The sequence below is a fragment of the Falco cherrug genome, chromosome 2, assembly GCF_023634085.1.
Source record: "Falco cherrug isolate bFalChe1 chromosome 2, bFalChe1.pri, whole genome shotgun sequence".
Taxonomy (NCBI): domain Eukaryota; kingdom Metazoa; phylum Chordata; class Aves; order Falconiformes; family Falconidae; genus Falco; species Falco cherrug.
Window position 1 is genome coordinate 2,525,094 of NC_073698.1, and position 18,772 is coordinate 2,543,865.

General features: G+C 60.4%; 1 protein-coding gene and 1 pseudogene across 7 annotated transcripts in view; one reads left to right on the plus strand and one right to left on the minus strand.

Moving 5' to 3' along the window:
- STIM1 (stromal interaction molecule 1) overlaps positions 1-3,237 on the plus strand; it is a 106,558-nt gene extending 103,321 nt beyond the window's left edge. For all 7 annotated transcript variants that reach the window (XM_055703182.1, XM_055703184.1, XM_055703183.1 and 4 more), the window contains one exon: positions 284-3,237. In XM_055703182.1, coding sequence (XP_055559157.1) covers positions 284-833 — 550 coding nt within the window. In that variant the 3' untranslated portion in view covers positions 834-3,237. The remainder of the gene's footprint in view (positions 1-283) is intronic.
- Positions 3,238-4,548: 1,311 nt separating this feature from the next.
- LOC102047777 (sodium-dependent proline transporter-like) lies at positions 4,549-12,803 on the minus strand (annotated as a pseudogene).
- Between the last annotated feature and the right edge of the window lie 5,969 nt (positions 12,804-18,772).

Consider the following 18,772-nt stretch of genomic DNA (forward strand, 5'->3'; position numbering starts at 1 on the left):
GCCCACCGCAGTTGTGCTGCTGGCACTGGTACAGAGGAGCAGAACCAGAGGGCGAGGTGGCAGGAGTGGGATCAGCATCTGCCCCGCTCCTGCTCCCCGGGGGCTCGCTGCAAGCCATCAGCGCAGGACGGGGCTGCCTCGAGGGGGTTCCCCTGCATCGCCCTGCCCACCGGCTGCCCTCAGCTGCTGCATCCGTGTGTGCACGGGCTCGGGCGCATGTCCCCGGGGTGCCGGGCCAGCGGCACTAACAGCTTCTCTCTTCCCTCCATCCTCTCCATCCCAGAGACTTAACTCGCTGCGACTCCGACTCCTCCATCCCGCACCTGAGCGACCACCAGCGTATCCCCAGCTCTGCACCCAAGCTGCTGGCTGCCCGGCCCAACCTTCTGACCAGGTCCATCGAGGAGGCTGCCCCCGGCCACCCTGCCATCGGTGCGCCCACCCCCAACGGCAGCAGCAGGCACGTGGAAGTCTCTGCCCTGGGGGCTTTGCCGGAGCGACTGCCCGAGAGCCCCATGGTGATGAAGAAGATGATGATGGTGAACCACGGCATGGAGAAGTCCTCCAGCCTGGGGGAGATCAGCCACCCGACAGCCGGCAAGCACAGCCACTCGGATTCCTCCCGGTCCCACAGCCCCAGCTCCACCGACCCCGACACCCCCTCCCCCATCTCTGACTGCCGGCCCAGCAGCGCCAAGAGCACCCGCATCCCGCAGCTGGCTGCCAAGAAGAGCCCGGGGGACGAGGACAGCAGCTTGACAGGCGATGAGGTTGACCTCGGCCAGAGCAAGAAAAAGTTCCCCCTAAAGATCTTCAAGAAGCCCAAGAAGTAGAGAGAGGACGGGGGGGGAAGAGGAAACCCACCCAGGAGCACGACCCACTGGGACCGGGGGGCAGCCGTGCATCGGGAACGCAGCACACCCGCCCAGCCCGGACCCTGCGGGCTCGGGTGCTGGCCAGCACCCACTGCCCTCCCCTCCGCACCCTCCGTTTCTGAGTCACCTCGCCTAACACTGGCAGTGGGAGGAGCTATTTAAACTTATTTATTTCCTGATCTCTGAGACAAAAAAAGAAAAAAAAAAAAAAAGACGACGACTGCTCCCCCCAAAGAGAACAGCCGCCCTTTCTCCCCTTCCGATTGCTGCAGTCCCTGGCTTTGCTGTGCATGGCTTCCAGTTACTCCTGCCTCTGCTCAGCCACACGGCATTTGGGTTTGGTTTCAATGTGGTTTTATTTTTTTATTTTATTTTTTTTATTATTACGATTATTAATTTCTTTTTCCGGTTCTTCTGCCTCTTCCAACTTTTGCACAGGCTGTATGGAAGGTCGGGGTGGTGGGAGCCTGCTGGGGAGTGCACGGAGCAGGGCCGGCTGCTCCCCGAGGAGGCAGCGTGCTCGGCTCTCGGGGTGACTCAGGTGCGAGCGTTCGGGCGAGCTGCCTCGCAGACGTTGCAGCGGTTCTCTCCTCATTTCTGTGAGTCATTTTTGACACCCCGGCCCCCATCGCTATGACGGTTGGGGGAATCCCTGTTTGTGTGCTCTTGATAAACAAGAGCAAGTAAAATGCCCTTGTGAGGGAGGGCTCTGCCCTTGCCGGTACTTGCGCATCCAGGAGCTCTGCCCGCAGCGTGCCCTTGACCCCCTTCCCGCTTGCGCTGGAGGCAGCTGCAGCCCGATGGGTTTCCGTGGTGGGACAGAGCTGCCCACCCAGCTGCTTTGCCTGGCCGGCCATGGCGCCAAACCCAGCTCCTCCAAACCCAGACATGCCCTGGGGGCTCAGAGGGGCGAGCAGTGGGGTCGCGGGTGATGGAGGAACACCAAGGGGCGTTGGTGCAGAGTCAGGTGCAGCCGCCAGGCCGCACAATGAGGGGGCTGCGGGGGCTGGTCCCTGTCCCTGTGTCCATGTTTGGCAGGGCACAGCGGGGCTCTCCTTGGCTGGGAAGAGGCAGGCTGTGTGGGCAGGAGTCTGAAAATGCCCTCCCCTCTCCAGGGTCTCCCCTGAAGCAGGCTTGCCCTCAGCCCGGGTGCTGGGGGCTCTGCACCCTCCCCGAGGGGAGGCAGGCGGGGATGGAGGTAAGGGCAGTGTGGGCAGCAGGACGCTGGGCGGGAGGACCCCTGCCCTGAGGCCACGCTCCAGCCCGAGGCCGGGATCTGCCTGGCTGTGCCAGCCTGCGGCAGGGCTTAGTCCGTCCCAAACTGCCGCCCGGAGCACTCCCGTCCTCCCTCGGCAGGCTGTGGGTTGCATCCTGCTGCTCAAAGCCCTCGTCTCGGTGTGCTCCCCCCATCACAGCCCTGGCTGCTGAGGGGGACTCCCCAGTCCAGGGCCGTCGCAGTGGGCCAAGTCCTGCTCCGTTTGGTGCCTCGCTCCATCCCCAGGGCCAAGCCCTGCTCCGGGCACAGCTCCACAGCCCCTGCCTGCAGCACCCAGTGCCGGGCCAGCAGAGGAGACCCCAGCCACCCTCCCGCATCCCTCAGGGGGCTGCTGCCTGGCACGACACGCCCTGCCCCCCAGAGCTCTCCACCAAAGCCTGGGATCCCTGCCCCTACTGCCCCCCTCCATCCCAAGCCCCCCGTGCTGCCATCCCACATCCCCAGAGGTGGGCTGCTGCCCGAGGCCGCCCCAGCTGCTTCACCTGCTGAGGGCAGAGGAGGATGCACGTCTGGCAGGGGAAGGGGAGGCAGAGGAGGCAGGGTGGGATGCTGAAAGCCCCTCGGGGCCTTGCTTTATGCCAGAGTAATATATATGTGTATGTTGACAATACAGGAAGGGCTATAAAGGTGTTTTTTGTTTCATAGGTGGTAGTTAGACAATTACACTGTTGCTTTGAGATAAGTGAAAAATTCCTCTAAATGACTTAAGTGCCTGCATTTCCCCGCGGCTGCTCTGAGGCGTGGGGAAGGGGGGACGCCACGCTCGGCCCCCATGGTCGGGGCTGCTGCTGCAGGCGCCCCGCCGCCACGGGCAGGGCAGGCTCCGAGCAGCTCGGCCACCTCTGGGAGCGGGGCCGGCGGCGGCGGGGTCCCATGGGTGCCTGGTGAGCAGGGGCTGCCCGGGCTGGAGCCAGGGGCCTGGTGGCACTGCTTGTGGTGGCGGAGACCTGTTGATGCTTCTGGAGAAGGGGTTGGGGATCCACCAAATGGCAACTGTTGACGCATCTGCCAACTCTTGATTTTTTTTTTTTTTTTGTCATTTCATAAAACTTTTAAATCCAATAAAGCATGTAGTCTATTTTACGAGCCACCATCTCATACTCTCTTCTTTCAGCCCTTCCCAGGCTGCAGAGCAGGGGTCCCATCTTGGGGGGGGCACGGCATTGGGTGCCTACTGGTGGCAGGGGGGTTCTCTGGGGACTGTGCCCCCAGCAGCCAGCCCCACAGCCCCAGCATGGCCAGCAGGCAGCAGGGACGGACAGATGCACTTGTTCCCCGCCACCACCACCCCTGCACCAGGGCTGTCCGCCGTGGCCCTGTGGTCTCTGACCACAGAGTCCCCACTGATAGGCTTGGGGTCTGTACTTCTGCTCAGCACCAAAAAGAACCCCATGCTGCCTGGGTCAGTGCAGTGGTGCCAGGCCACGGGGTGAGCTGCTGCTGCTGCCCTGTTTCTGCTCTTGGGGGACAGCCTCATGCTGCCGACACAGCTGCGGAGCTGTACATCGTCTGCACATCACCCATACATCGCCGGGCAGGGGCACTGGGAGGGTGCAGCTGCCGCAGTGCTGGGCTGGGGACTTGCAGGAAGGACACCGTTGCTGGGAGTGGGTTTAAAACCATTTCCCTGGGGCCCTCTCGGCTTCCCTGGTGAAGACAGCAGCGGCTGACCTGGCCCAGGGCAACCTCAGCCCCTGCAGAAGCCCTTCCCCTGCTGTCATCCCTCTGCTCCTGCAGCCGAAGCCTGCAGGACGTTGTCCCCTCATCCCAGCAATGAGCCCGAGGGCAGGCAGCAGGATGAGGCCCCATGGGCTGGGACTCCGCAGCCAGGCAGCACAGGGCCATCAGGCTGGAGGCTGCATGCAAGGGGAGGATGCAGCAGGATCTGTCCCATCCCGGAGGAGCTGCACCCAGGCCCTGCGGGGCTCTGGTGTGTCAGCAGGGCAGTCGGTGCAGCCCTGCCAAGGGACACCACTGCCCTGGGCAGCAGGAGCACCCGGCTGGGATGTCAGCACTGAGCCCTCTTCGCTTGTGCTGCACGACAGCCAAGGCACAGCCCGGGGGGTGGTGGCACCCTGCACACAGTGACATCGCTCTGGAGAACAGCTTTATTGCAGCAGCAGCAAACACATCATGCACTTGCAACTGCTGAGGCTACAAACCCAACCCTGGGGCTGCTCTGGCCCTGTTCATCTGCATGGGACAGGTGAGTGAGGACCTGCCCCAGGTTTGGGGCTTTGAATTGGCTTCTGGGCCAGCCCAGCCCGCCAGCACAACAGTACCAGCTGTGCCAGAGCTACTGGCCCCAAGCACTGCCTGGAAGGTTAGCTGATGGGGCCTGGAGCCCACTCCAGGGATCAGCATGCCATTTCCACCTCCATGGTGGGCTCAGCCAGCCTAGCCCCTGCCCAAGGTGTCCACCAACGTCAGGGACTCTGCCGGCAGCTGGTCCTGCCAGGACTGTGCTGGGCTGGGGCTAGAGACACACACAGCCACCCCCAGACCGCTCCGACGAGACATGACAACTGCCCAGAGACAGGTGAAGGGCTGGACCATGACCTGGGCGGCTGGTCCCGTTCACAGAGAGTCCCCTAGAAACACCTTTGGAGCTTGCAGAACGTTTCCAGGAAAAAGAATTTAAATATATGCTGGGATCAGCAGTTTGCATCTGCCAGGATGGGTGATGGCACAAAGGGAGCCACATGCACCAGCAGCCAGCCCCTGGGCAGGTGTCCCCAACACCAGTGGGTCCCGTCTTCCTGGGGGGCTCTGAGCAAGGACGTGGGGTGCCCTGAGTCTGGCATCCGCCTTCACTGCTGCCATTGGGCAGAATGGCGAAGCAGCTGCTGGCCAGGTTGATGGTAAAAGGCATATCGATGACATCTCCAGCCACGTCCCGGGCAGTGGCCATCCTCCAGGAGCTCAGAGGATGGGTGGCTTTCTGGAAGTGCTGGAAGTGCAAGGGTGAGCAGTGGCTGCATCACTGTGGGAAGGGGCAGCCACGGCCATGGCCACAGAGGGGCTCAGACCCCACCACTCGCCCTGGCCCCAGCTCCAACCCTTTTTCTCTCTTGGGGAAGGGTCAGTGTCACCTCCGCTCCATCACTGGCCTCTTCTGCCCCATCCCCAGCACCAAGGCAGCCCCTGCGCTGCCCCTGCCTCATCCCTGTCCCCATGCCCCATCCCACCTCCCACACTCACGTTGCTCAGCATCTCTGACTCGCAACACAGGGCCACGGTGGCCCAGAGTGGGATCTGCAGGCAGGTGGGGATGCCCATGCAGATGCCCAGGCTTGTGCTCCAGACTGGGTACCTGTGGGTGCCGTAGTGCAGGAGCACACTGTACAGTCCAGGAAGGTGTAGATCAGCGTGAACTGAAGGGCAGAGCAGGCAGGAGCAATGTGACACTGCAGCACTGCTTTGCCCCAGCTGGGCACCTCAGGGACACCCAGGGCTGCCCCAAACTCCCTCCAGTAGCCACAGAAAGGCCCAGGAGGGTGCTGGGACTGGGGCGGTCTGACTCCAAACCCACAGCAAGAGCTGCCCCTCTCAGAGGGGAGGGAGAGATGGAGGGAGGTGAGCTCTTCTCCCCTCAACCTCCAGCTCCATGTGGATACGTGGTGCTTACCAGCAGAAGGGAGAGGGTAAACAAGGCCCAGCACACCCTGCAGTAGCCCAGCATGTGGCTGCACCAGGGTGGGCACCGGCACATTGTGTCCGCGATGTCCTGGCAGAACTGGTTCATGCCTGCGGTAGCCCCAGGAGAGGGTCAGGCCCCTGCCTGCCCCTGGCACAGCCCTGCCAGCTGCACCCTCGCCAGGGCACCCACGACACCCCATGTTGGGGCTGAGCTGTGGCAGTGCTGGGTGCTGAACACCCACCATACTTCAATGGGTGGAGAGGAAATTGCATCCCCCATACACAGGGAGGATTGCACCTTGGCTTTGCAGCATCTCCTTGCAGGGCTGAGCTGCACGTGGTGGGCAGGACAGGGGTAACTCCCTGCCCACCCAAGCCACAGGTGCACCCTGCAGAGCCTGGCTACACTTTGCACTGAGCCCCAGGAAGGCTGAGCCTTGGCGGTGTCGTAGCCAGAGGCTGCCCTGCGCCATCACCCTGTGACAGCAGTGCCCCAGGGCTGGCAGCACCTCAACCGCCTGCTGGCTGCACCCCACTGCACCCCTCAGCACCAGCTGCAGCGCGCCTCGAACTGCCTGCTGTGTTCACCATAGCAGAAGGCGATGCCCAGGCACATGAAGAAGGCAAGAATGATCAGCCCAAAGCAGGTGCTGTAGATGTCAATGAGGGTGAACCAGAAAATGCCTCCCTGTGAGGCGGTGAGGGACAGAGTCAGCACAGCTTGGGGCAGCGAGGGCACCCCACGCCACCATCGATGCCAGGGCCCACGCACAGCCCTCCATCCTCCCACCTGAGGACTTGTGCAGAGATTGGAGGGAGAGGAGGCTGCTCCCTATCCTCCACCCTGGTATCAGGTTGACCAGCAGGAGTCCCAGGAGGTAGAAGGAGGTGCAGAGAGCACCCAGCAATGCTGTCTTCCTCCTCCCATCACGCAGGGCTGAGAACTCATCCAGGATGGCCGTAGTGATGCTCTCAGTGTTCCCAAACTGAGCAATGGGGGATGTCAGTGGCGGGGGTGGTTGTCCTGGTCTCTGCCTCCCCAGACTGGACACAGGGGATGGTCCTCACAGAGGAGGCATTGCAGGGCACTGTCCCCATGCACATTCCCATCCCTGTGACACCTGGGTACGTGGAGAATCCCATGCCCTGTGCCAGTGGGATGTGGCTGCATCCCTGCCCCATGACTTTGGGTGCAGCCCTACATGTGTGGGGTCATGCATCACCCCTAGCACAGCACCATCCTGGCCCATGCACGTCATGCCATCTGCATGCCCGAGATGGGGTATAACCTGGCACCCCAAGGCCAGGCACAGGGCAGAACATGGGGCTGCCTGAGGTGACAATCACCAAAGTGTCCACTCCCAGCATGAAGAACATAAGGAAGAGGATGGACCAGAACAGGGAGCCAGGCAGCAGGGAGAGGGCTTCAGGGCACACCATGAATGCCAGCCAGGGGCCTGGGGGTGAGATGAAGAGAAGCGTGGAAGGGCACACCGTGGTGAGATGGGCCAAGCCCAGCAAGCCAGTAGCCAGGCTGGATGTGAGCTCAGCTGCAGCCCCACGGCTTTGTCCCTGTGCAGGGCACTGGGATGTTCCCTGCCATGGCATGGCATGGCATGAGTCCCTGAGCCCCGAGCCCACACCTGAGTTGGTGATGCTGTCTGTGGCGACTTGCTCCCTCCAGGCCATGTGCCCCAGCACGGAGAAGATGACAAAGCCCATGAAGAAGCTGGTGGAGGAGTTCCTGATGGTGATGACCAAGATGTCCCTGCCAGGGAGGGCATCACAGCCCCATGCCCACGGGATGAGGATGGAGATGGGGGCAACCCAATGGGCTGTGGGGCTCAGACCTCCCCATCACCACCCTGCTGCTCCCCAGCTGCAACCTGGGGGTTCCCTGCACCCCCATGCCGCAGCCCCACTCACTGGGTGATGTTGTTGTCAAATGTGTTATAGGAGGCCATGGAGAGCAGACCCATGAACAGAATGCCCAGAGAGCAGAAGATCCGTGATGCTGCATCACTCCACACCTGGGGGACAATGATGAGGGGGGGCTGCAAGACTCCTCAGCCCAGCCTGCCCCGCTGCTCTCAACTGTGGGAGGGGGGAGATCGCTGCTGTCAGGGACCCCTCAGCCCTGGTGCAGGGTTACCTGGGCACTCTGCAGCCTGCTGCAGACTGCAGAGAGGTAGAAGCAGATGCCTTTGAGGGAGCCGTCCAGCGTGGTCCCTTGGGTGATGATGATGAGGATGACCACGTAGGTGAAGATAGCTGTGAAGTACACCACCTGTGTGGGGCACAGCTCAGCCCAGCCCCACTCTGTCAGCACGGCAGCCCCCCTGCTGTCCCCCTTGCATTGCCTTTCACCTTGTCTGAGCTGTGGATGCCCTTCAGCATGCAAAGGAAGATGAGGATCCAGGTAGCCAGCAGGCACAGGGCGAGGGGCCAGTGCATGGGGCTGGGGTCCCTGAGGCCAGAGCTGTGCGTCACCCCCAGCACCTGCTCGCTGCAGTGCAGGGACATGGGTCAGAGGGATGGGGAATGCGAGGCACCCTCGTCACCTCTGCAATTGCCCACCCCTCCACCTTTCACAAAGCCTCCAGCATTACTGCTTGTGGGGGCTCAGCCCTGGCCCTTCAGGACCAGGGGGGGTGGAGCCGGACCCAGACCCCCAGACACGGATCAATGTTGGAGGCACACATCGATGTTGCCACCCAGGGACTTACTTCCAGAAAGCCTCACTGGCACTGACCCAGCTGGCACTCCCCAACATGTTCTGCAACACACAGCCCCAGCAGGTCACCGCCACTGCCACCACCACCATCCCCAATGTCTCTCCTGTCCCTGTCCCCAGCCCACGCCCGACTTTCCTCTTCAGGCACCTCGTGCGGTGCCTGACCCCGCAGCATCCCACCCTGGGACCAGACCCTGCAACATTGCCCGCCTGGGGGACACTGATTTGGCAGAGGTCCCTGTTCCCGTGGGCATCTCAGGATCAGGGCAGGGGGCTCTGGAAGGAGGAGCCCAGGTAGTAGAAAGCCCAGGCGATGATGACATTGTAGTAAAGGGACACCAAGGAGGACACCATCAGCATGGCAATGCCAATGCCTGCTTAAGGAGATGACCTGCTGAGGTGGGAGGCAGGGGCCCACCAGCATCCCACAGACCCCTGGCCCCAGCATGAGTCCAAGGGGCTAGAAAGGTGGCAGACTTGCCTGGGGCTGCCCAGGGACTCGGATACAGGCTGGGGCCTCACCAAGGGGGTATCTCAGCCCCCATGCCCACCTTGCACCCCTTCCCGCAGCCCAGCCAGCTGTGGGGACAGGAAGGAGAGGTGCCCCCAGCCCTCCCTTTCAGGAGTGGGCAGCATTTCTAGACAGTGATGTGCTCTGTGGTCCTGTACTGGCCCAGGCTCTGCTCCATCAGGAGGAGCGGAAGCCCCGTGATGAGCAGCATGGTGAAATAGGGAATGAAGAAGACGCCTGGGAGGAGAGCGGAAGTGTGTCGCGGGGGGGGGGTGGCTGGCACCAGTCCAGGCTCCCCAGGGGACAGACATGCATGGTTTGGACACATGGCAGGGACATGTGTCCAGGCAGGATGCAGCAGAGCAGGGAAAACTCCTGGGGGCTGCCGGCTCCAGCCTGGGGGCCATCCCCAGCAGACGAGTTCTCCATGAGCCCCACAGTGGGGGCCTGAGCTGGGAGCTTGTGGGATCCTGCTGGCCCTGGCCTGGGCTCGGTGGTGGGAGCAGCACTGGGGTGCGGCCGCGGGTGCTGCAGTGGTGCTCAGGACTGTGGGATATGCAGGGCCCTGGGATGCGTCCACAGCAAATCCTGGTGTTTCTTCTGGCGATACACTGACATCTCCATCTTTACACAGCTTGGCTCACCGACGACTTTCTCTGTGGAGGAAATTATGCTCTGTGCAGCCTCAGCCAGGCCAAATTTGTTCCGGAAAAGGACATTTTCCAGGGGAGAAAACGGCATTTCCCAGCTGGCAGCCAGCTGCAGCCCAAGCCCATCCTCTCCCGGTGGCAAAGCTCTGGCACCGTGATCGCTGCTCCTTGCGGTGGAGCAGCTCTCCAGCCACGATGCTGTATTCAAACCCCGCTCCCCCGTAGCCTCGCTGACAGACCAGATGTGGGGCTGACTGCTCATTAGGCCGGCTCTCATTAGCACAGTGCTGGAGGGGGGCAGGCTGCCTCCGCATCTGCTGCGCATACTGCAGGGGAATCACCAGGCAGCTCTGGCAGAGGCTTTGCAGGGCTCAGCCTGGGGAGGAGGGGACCACCGTGGGTTTGAAGTCCCACTGGGACATCAGGAACTCCTGCTTGGCTGTTGGCAAATGCTGGGAGTGAGGGGTGATGGTGCTCCAGTCCCACTGGCTCCCTGCAGCTGGAGATACCATCCGTGCAGCATGTCCTTGCTCTGCCCACGACGCTGGGAAATGGCTCTGGCTGCTTTACAGTCGGTCCAATGTGTCCCATGGGTGCTGGCACTGCAGGGGTCTTCTGCAAGCGGTGCCGCGTGGGGACAAACCTCCTGACCTCCCCAGGTCCATGACTGTGGGATAAAAACCCCCACAACTGCCTGTCGCCCCCATCCCCATCCCTTGGGGCAGGAGGCCAAAGGAGCAGCAGCTCACCCTGCTGCCCCATTCCTCCTGCTGATCTCGAGGCCCTTTGGCTAATGCCACTCACAGGGTGGGCAGGGATCGGTGTCCTTGTCCCTCTCGTGCTGGCAGTGTGAGCCTTGCACGCCAGGCAGGCGGCAGTGACATCCAGTGGCAAGCACACCCATCACTGTGCTTGGCCAAAGCTGCCCTCACACTGTTGGGACAAGGGGTCTGCAAGGGCCCTGGGGTGATGGACCCCACAAGGCTCCTGCAGCAAAGCCCATCTCCTGCCCCTTCCCGGCCCCGAGGGAGCACCCAGCTTTGGGCACGCGTGGTCCCATGTGGTGCAGGCAGCCCTGGGAGAGGGCCTGGGGAGTGAGCAGCATGTGATGGGTGGTGGGAGCAGCAGAAATGGGAGGAGAGGAGTGTCCTGCACGCCTGTGGTCACTGCAGCAAGGGAAAATCCCAGTGTTCTCTGCAGCTGTGCCAAAGGCCGCCACGATGGGGGAGGCTGCACCAGGTGGGTATGGCTATGTCTGTGTCCCCGGTCCTTGGAGCAGGTCACCCCACTGCCACCCCCATCCCTGCACCCCAGGGCATGCACCAGTGGGTGCAGCAACTCCCACAGGCGCAGCCACTTCTCCTTCCCCCTCTTCCCCCTCCCTGGTCTCAGTGCTAACATGGGCCAGGCTGTGCAGCCCCCCGAGAAAAAGGAGATGTCTCCCCAGGAGGATCCGCAGCCAAGCCTGCACCCCAGCCCCATCTCCCAGCAGCAAGCGCTGCACCAAGGGCCAAACTCCCCCCTGGTTAGGTGAGACGCAAAGCTCGGCACAGCCCAGCCCTGATACATCCTGCTGAGGCATGGGTGCTGCCCCAGACCAGCATGGCATTGCAGGGATGGGTGCCAGCCCTAGTTATTGGCAGGAGCAAGTGCACATGGGGCATGGCGTTTCAGAGCCAGAGCTGCTCGCATCAGCTCAGCCAGGGACACCTGTGGTGTGGAGGATGGCTGGGGCATGGGGCAGAGGTCTGGGGGGCCATGGAGTGCCAGGCAGGGTCCCATACTCCTGTGCCACATGCCTGACTGCCCGGTGGCTGTCGCCACCACACAAAATTGCCTGCCATCCAGCCATGCCCTGAAGAAATCAGTTGGCCTGTTAGCAAATGACTTCAGTTACAGTGATTTAAGGGGCATCCATGGGGCAAAGGGAAAATCGCCAATTTAACCGGGCAGTTTGGAATGAATGTAGAAAACCAGTGCAGTAAAAACCCCACAGACTGCTCTGGGGAGGGCAGGCTGTGGGGCTGGGCAGGCTGCAAGCCTACAGAGCATCGGGGATCTGGAGGCAGCAGCAGAGCGGTGCAGACTTCAGTGATGCCCAGTGTAAAAGGAGATGGCAGAGGGATGTGGGCTCAAGGCACTGCAGTGCTAGTAAGGGCCAGATGGGGAGAGGTGGGCCCTCCTTCTGGGTACAAAAGGACCATGTCAGGGCAGCAGAAGCAGTGAGGAGCTCAGGAATTACCTTTGGGAAGGTTTCTCCCATTTCACAGCCCAGAGACACAGCACTGCATCTTCCTGGGCCATTGTTACCAGGCACCAGTGACATGCTGAACATGTTCTGCCCTAGAAATGTGACAGGTTATTGCCCCCATTTGGCTACCTTCCCAGGCACTCCTGCACGACTGAATTGGGCCATGCACCTCCATGCACCGTGCACAACAGCCTGCAGCTGCACAGCACCAGATAGATGGTCCCTGCTACCGCTGCTGCAGAGGGGCTGACAGGGCTGCAGGGGGGTCACTTTTGGGCCAAGCCCTGCTTCTGCAGGCCAGGGCAGAGATACTCTGCCTGGAGGAGAGACGTTCTGCAGATGGGCTATGCCTGGAGGCAGCGCTTTTTGGCCCAAACCACCCAGGACAGTGTTGCAGGCTGCTCTGGGCTTGCCCCAGAGGTAGGCACATCTCTGAATGGCACAGGGCAGCCTCAGCAGGTGCAGGAGAATTCCTCTGGCAGACTCCTGGGGGGATGCTTTGAACTCTTAAAGCATCCTTCCTCCATGGTCCTCATGGTGGGGTTAAAGTGGTGGTGTCCAGATGGGCCACACAAGACCCTGAATCCCACCAGTACCCATGTTTTGTGTCCTGGAGAGTGCAGCCCCCATGCACAGGCACACTGTTCCTCCCCAGTCCCCGTGCTTCTGGCCTCCATCCAGGAGAACTGAACAGTGCCTGGGTGTCCAGGGAAGGGGGGTGTGTGCCCACAGCAGGGACTTACCTCCTCCATTGCAGTAACACAGGTAAGGAAAGTGCCGGACATAGCCCAGCCCCATGCAGTAGCCCAGGCAGGGCAGCAGGAACTCATACTTGCCGGCCCAGGTTTCCTGGGGCAGGCTGGGGGCTGGGTTCTCAGGCTGGGGTGGGGGTCCTGACCAGGGCTGGCTGGTGGGGTCAGCAGTCGGATCCTCCATCTGGAAGATGTTGACCTGCAGAGGGGAGAAAAGCATCAAGAACCACTGGCTGCAGGCTGCAAAACCCGCAAGGCTCCTCAGCAGGGCTGGGCATGGCAAGCTGTCCCTGAAAAAGTATCTGGTTCCCAAAGGGGCTTTGGGGGTCTCCCTGAAACCTGCCCAGCAGGAGCCCATGGTGGGTCACATGGGACATGGGAGGCTTGAGCTGGTCCAGAGCTCTGTGCTCCTCCCCAGGCTCTGGGAGCCAGGCGCAGGTCCAGGCAGACCCCAGCCTTAAAACCCTGGGCAGGTTTGATCCAGCAGATCCTCCTGTAGCATGAAAGTCAGCAGGGGGCATTCACCACCACCCCATGATGGGTTTTCACCTCTGCTCTGCTTTATGCACCTAGGACTATCTAAACACAGGGACTGCCTGGACTGGCACCCACCCCCGTGCCAGGCAGATGAAGGTGGGTACAGGGATGCTTGCCACTGCTTGATGCATCACCCATCAAAGCCCTCCTGCCAGTGGGGCTATCTCCAGCTCCCACCAATGCCAGAGTCCTGACTACGCACCCTGCCAAGGAACCCCTGGGCAAGGGCTATAGCTGTCAGCTCATGCTGCACCACAACAAAGTGGTGCTGGATGCAGGGAGGGGAGACCTGGTGCTGTGCACCCTGTGCAGCCCATCGCTTGGCATAGACAGAGGTGGGGGACCAGCAAGGTGATGGGAGCTTGCACCTCTTGCTAGCCCCAGACCCAGCACCCTGGCCCTGCTGGCACCTCTGCTGAAGAGGGAATGAGCATGGTAGGGAGAGAGAACAGGGATATTACGTCTCACTTGTTATCGTGAATTACTTCCCTGTAGAGGAATGAAGCTGGGATAATTGATAATAGACAGCTGTGGGCTGGCTTCAGGGGTGGCGGGTTGGCCAATGTAGATAAGGTGCAGCTGTGGCTGGTTCTGTTAAGGGGTTGGGCAGCCAGGGAAAAGAGAGAGGAAGAAACAAGAGAAGAGAGATTGTGCCCTGGATGAGGCTAGACTAGGAGAAGGCAGCAGAGGGACTGGCATGAAGAGTGTGATGGTATGTGGTGGTAAAAGACCTTGTTGCAGCTTGATAGTTTGGAGAGTGCTGCGACACTTCCCCAACTGCTCCTGCAGCCTGCCCGTGGCTCGGTGGGGCCCCAGGGCCCGCAGAGGCTGCAGGACAGCCGCTCTGCTCCCAGGGCACGGCTGGCAGCACTACAGGGAGCTGCAAGGTCACAGCAGGGTTTGGGGCTGTGATTCCCTTCCATCAGCACCAGGCTCCTTGGGCACAGGTCCTGCCACCATGGGAAGGACTGAGGGAACTCCCAAATCATTCTGCAGAGCTGAAGTCATGCCTGGGGGACCCAGAGTGGTCTGGTCCCTCCAGCGATCTCCCAAAAAGCAGCATCTCTCTGAGACAAATGTGTTGTCTTAGCTGCCCTGGACCCTGGGCCACAAGGCTCAGGTGTGCTACTTGGACTAAGAAAAAGTTGGGCTGCAGCACAAGCAGATAGAGAACCCTGGCAAGGGCTCTGTGAGGTGCTCAGCACCCTGAGACTTCAGAGAGAATGACACCAAATACTGTCCTCATCAGGTGCTGCCACTGTGCTGGTCCTGTGTCCCACCCCACCGCAACCTCCTCTCCTCCCCGGGATGAAGCATGCTGCCTGCACCCTGCCTGTTCCAGCCACGTGGTCCTTCCCTGGAGGCCCCCTCTCCCACCTGGGCTGCAGCTTTCCCCAGGTCCCTCCAGGACAGATCCTGACACACACACCCCAGCAAGGTCAGACTGCCTGGAGAGAAGAGGATGAGCAAGAGAGAGAGAGGGGACTCCTCCCCAGCCCCTGGCCAGAGTGGCTGGTGGTGTGATGGATGTTGTTGCATGGGAAATTTCTTTTAGTATCAGTGTCACAACAGATGCAAACGGTTATTCACAGCGCACCTGTGCGCAGCCCACAGGGGATGGAGCACAGGGCCTCAGGAGCATGTGGCTCTCATCCCAGCCCTACCTCTGGCAAGCCCAGTACTGCTGTGACTCGGTTTCCCCGACCTGTGGGAACCTGTGGGGGAAGAACTGCTCAAGGCAGAGGAGTGTCACTCAGTGATGAAGCAGCATTATGATTCACAGACCACAAAGATGAGAAGATCAGACCTGATCTCATGTGCAAAACAAGCCAAAGGCTGGACTGCCCAGGCTTTGCTCCCACTGGAGTGTGAGGGTTTATTTTAGAAAAGGAGTCAGTTTTGAATTAAATAAAAAATCCCGCCTCTGTGATGCAGTGTCCCTGCCCAGGCTTGAGGGGGCTAATCTAGTGTTTACTTGTCCTGCACAGCATCCTTTTCCTTGATTCACCCCTTCCTAAGCAACAGGATGGGTCATTGGGAAAGCAATCTGCAAACCCTAGCCACGTGGAAAATGATCTTCCATCTCTGCTGTCTCCAAGGGCTGCAGGGGCCCTGAAATCCAGCACATTCCCAGTCCCCACCCCTTTCTCCTGGGGCTGTGTGCAGCAGAGAAGCTGGCAGGAGCGCTGGCCAGGTTCAACGGTGTGCACTGCTGAGAGTGGATCTCCTGGGGCGGTGGCGCGGGGTCCCTGAAATACGGGCATTTGGGGGCTGTTCAGAGGCAACTGTTTCTTGTCTGCATGCAGCCCTGGGACACTGAAATGCTTGCTCTTGTGCAAAGTCCATGGGTGCAGCACAGCTCCCTCCAGGTACCTAATCCAAGGGGATTGCGGTCCAGGAATGCCAGCATCCCAGTGAGCTTGTTTACTGCAGAAACAAGGGTGAGCCTCACCATGCGCCTTCCTGCAAGGTACCAGGTATCAGCTCTCAATTGTCTGTGGGTGGTCGACCCAAGGTACAGATTAACTGTGCTATCAGCTGAGCAGGCACTGCCTCGCATCTGGCACTGCATCAAAGTTGTCTGTCCTCCCGCAGCTGGCTGGGAAGCACAGTTCAGGGACACCCAGTGCATTTACAAGAGCCAGCCCAAGCACAGCAGGGCCACTGCGGACCTAGCTGTGGTGACAGTCCTGCCGAGCCTGCCAACCTGTGCTACAGGTGCCCTGAACCCCTGGCAGCCATCTCTGTACCTCCTGGGGCTTCCCACTACCAATGGAAATGTAGTCCTAACTGCTTACTTTTAGTAAGGGGCCACACTGCCAGCCTCCCTGCTGCTTTGAACAGTGGAGGTGATAAACGTGTAGCACCTTCCGTGGGGAGGTCAATGAGAATGGGCAGGCAGTTAAAATGCTACCAGGGAACACTGGAAACCTGCCACAGGATGATCAAGGGTTTTCTGGGCGAGTCTCCTGGCCCAGGGTGCTGCTCTTGCTCTTCTCCCACAGGGCTGCCTTGTTCACACACCTGCAGTGCCCATGTCCCAGCCACGGGGCAATGAATGCAGTTATCACCCTTCCCCTTTTCCAATCATGCTTTATAGATACTGGAGCTGTGAATGGAAATTCCCTGAACAGCCTGTCTGGCCCCGCTGGCTCAGCAGGACCTGCTCCTCACCACCTTACCCACCACAAACGCTGGCAAAAGTCACTGGGAGGGTCTCAGGAAGGAGTGAGTGACAGGACGGGGCTGAGGAAGAGCAGTGCTCAGCAGCCTCAGCACAGCCAGTATCCCAGCCTCACTGCTCACTCCCTGCTCATCACGGCGAGATGGCACAGTGGGACACAAGGGCTGTCAGCCCAGAGCATCCAGAGCTGTCACTGTCACCAAGCCCTGTCCTGTCCCATGTGTCCACTGCAGCAAGACCTGATGGCTGAAGCCCTGAGGGCAGCTCACAGCCCCCCCAGGCCAGACCACAGGGGCTGCGTGTAGGGGACTGTCGAGCAGCCCCATCACCCCCACCATTCAAGTACCCCATGCTGTTTGGAGTTACCTGGGAGCTGTGACCCCCTCAGCTTGCCTGTCCCATACTTTCTGTCTCCCAGAAGAAAATCTGCCCAGGGCTGCCCCATGCCTGGGCTGCACAAGCCGTTTGTGAGCGCTCTGACACAAGGATGAGCAGTGGGGTCCCTTCAGCCCTTTGTAGAGATGCTCTGGCCAGTAAAAGGCATCAGCCCCGCCTGCCCTCGAGAGGAGAGCGGGTGTCATCAGGCACAGCCTCCCCAGAGCCCTCCAGATGGGTGGGAGATCTGCCCCACCAGGTTCCGGCTGCTTTGTGCACCCTGGGAAATCTTGACAGCTCCACAAAACTGCAGCCACGGGGCAAATTGCAAGGAGGTGCCCAGCCATCGGGGATGGAGAAAGGCATTGCTCCACGTGGAGGGACTGCAAGAGGAACTGAGCCGGGCTGAGACCCAAGGGTTGGCCATCACCTTGCCATGTGGGTGGCTAAGGGACAACGATCTGTGGAAAGCCCTATAGGATCCAGATATGCCGTGCTGCTCCCACCACAACCATGGCTCATTGTGGGAGGTTCCAGCTGCAACAGCACTGTGGAGGGCAACTTGCACCCCATGGATCCCTGGCACTGGGAGTGGGAGCTCCTGCAGCCTGGGGCAGCACAGGGCAGGACAGGCACATCCCCTCAGGGCCCCCTGGTCCCACCATGGGTTCCAGTGGCATGGTGGGTGCCAGGGGCCCGGCATTTCCTGCTCAGTGGTGGGAGGGAGGGATGGCCGCGTTCTGCTCACCTGCACCAGGTGCAGCTCCACCCCGGCCTGCTCCGGCCAGGGGTGCAGGACCTACTGTGATGGGGTTCCCATGAACCTCCCTGGAGCCCACAGCCTCCACAGCCTCCCACTAATGGTTCATCCCACTTGGTTTTGCAGCCAGAAGGGACCAGAGGCATCACTGCTTGCTCTGCAGAAGTTCTGGGGACAGGGCTGCACTCAGTAGGGTGAGACAGGACATGTGGCTCATGGAGAGCTGGGTGCAGGGTGTGCACTGGCGTGGTCCCTCTAAGCACCAAACGTCTGCTGGGATGTGGTCTCCTGCTGGGCTCCCCACACGCCTGTGGTTAAGCCACGTTGCAGGAGCAGCCTGGTGCTTTCTCCAGCTGTGGGGGACATGCACAGGAGGGACACGAGGGCTGCAGCTGATCCCAACCCCACTGCAGAGCAGTGTGAGGAGGCAGGCAACGGTACCAGGCTTCCACCCAGCGCTGAAGGCCAGTGGGCATGAAGGCACGAGGAAGAAAGGAGGAGTGGTACAAAGGGACACATAGGGGTCTGCTGTTCCCCCCAGGCTGAACAGCATCCAAGTGGAAAGGAAGGAGTCATTTCAGGAATGGCTCCATCTCCCTTTCCAGGTTATCTTTCATGTCTGCATCCCACAAAACACCCATTATTGTCACCCTGCTTCCCCAGTTAGTGTCTGCACTCTCCTGGCCTGTTTGCTGGGAAAACCAGACAGCCAAATAAGGAGCAGAAATTGTGATTCAGTTTTCCTGGGAGACAGACCGTTGCCGCCTTCACAGGGGCTCAGCGTCAGCAGTAGTAGCAGCTGCTGAAAGACCTCAACTTAAAACTGTGATCTGTCCATGAAAGATTCAGTATTTTTCCCCCAGTTCCCCTGTTCCAGCCACTGAGTCATCTTCTATTCTTGTTAGAGTTTCTGTCTCCTCTGCATCTTCCAGGGGACACTGGGTTAGATCCCTGATCCTCTGCTATACACCAGCTTCTGTCTGTCTCTCAGGATTACGTGTGTTTCTTTCATGCCTGATGCATGCCCCTGCCTTTCTTTGGCCATTGCCATCACGCTGCATCTGGAGCCAGCTGTTTCTAACTTCTAGAATAGAGCAGGCTTCTCAGAAGAAGGAAATACCTGTTGAACCAGGACTATCCCCAAAAATGCAGCGAGGAAGGGAGAGTGGAGAAAGGAGCAGACCTCAAATACCGGTTCAGCAGAATTAACTCTTCAACGGAGAACACT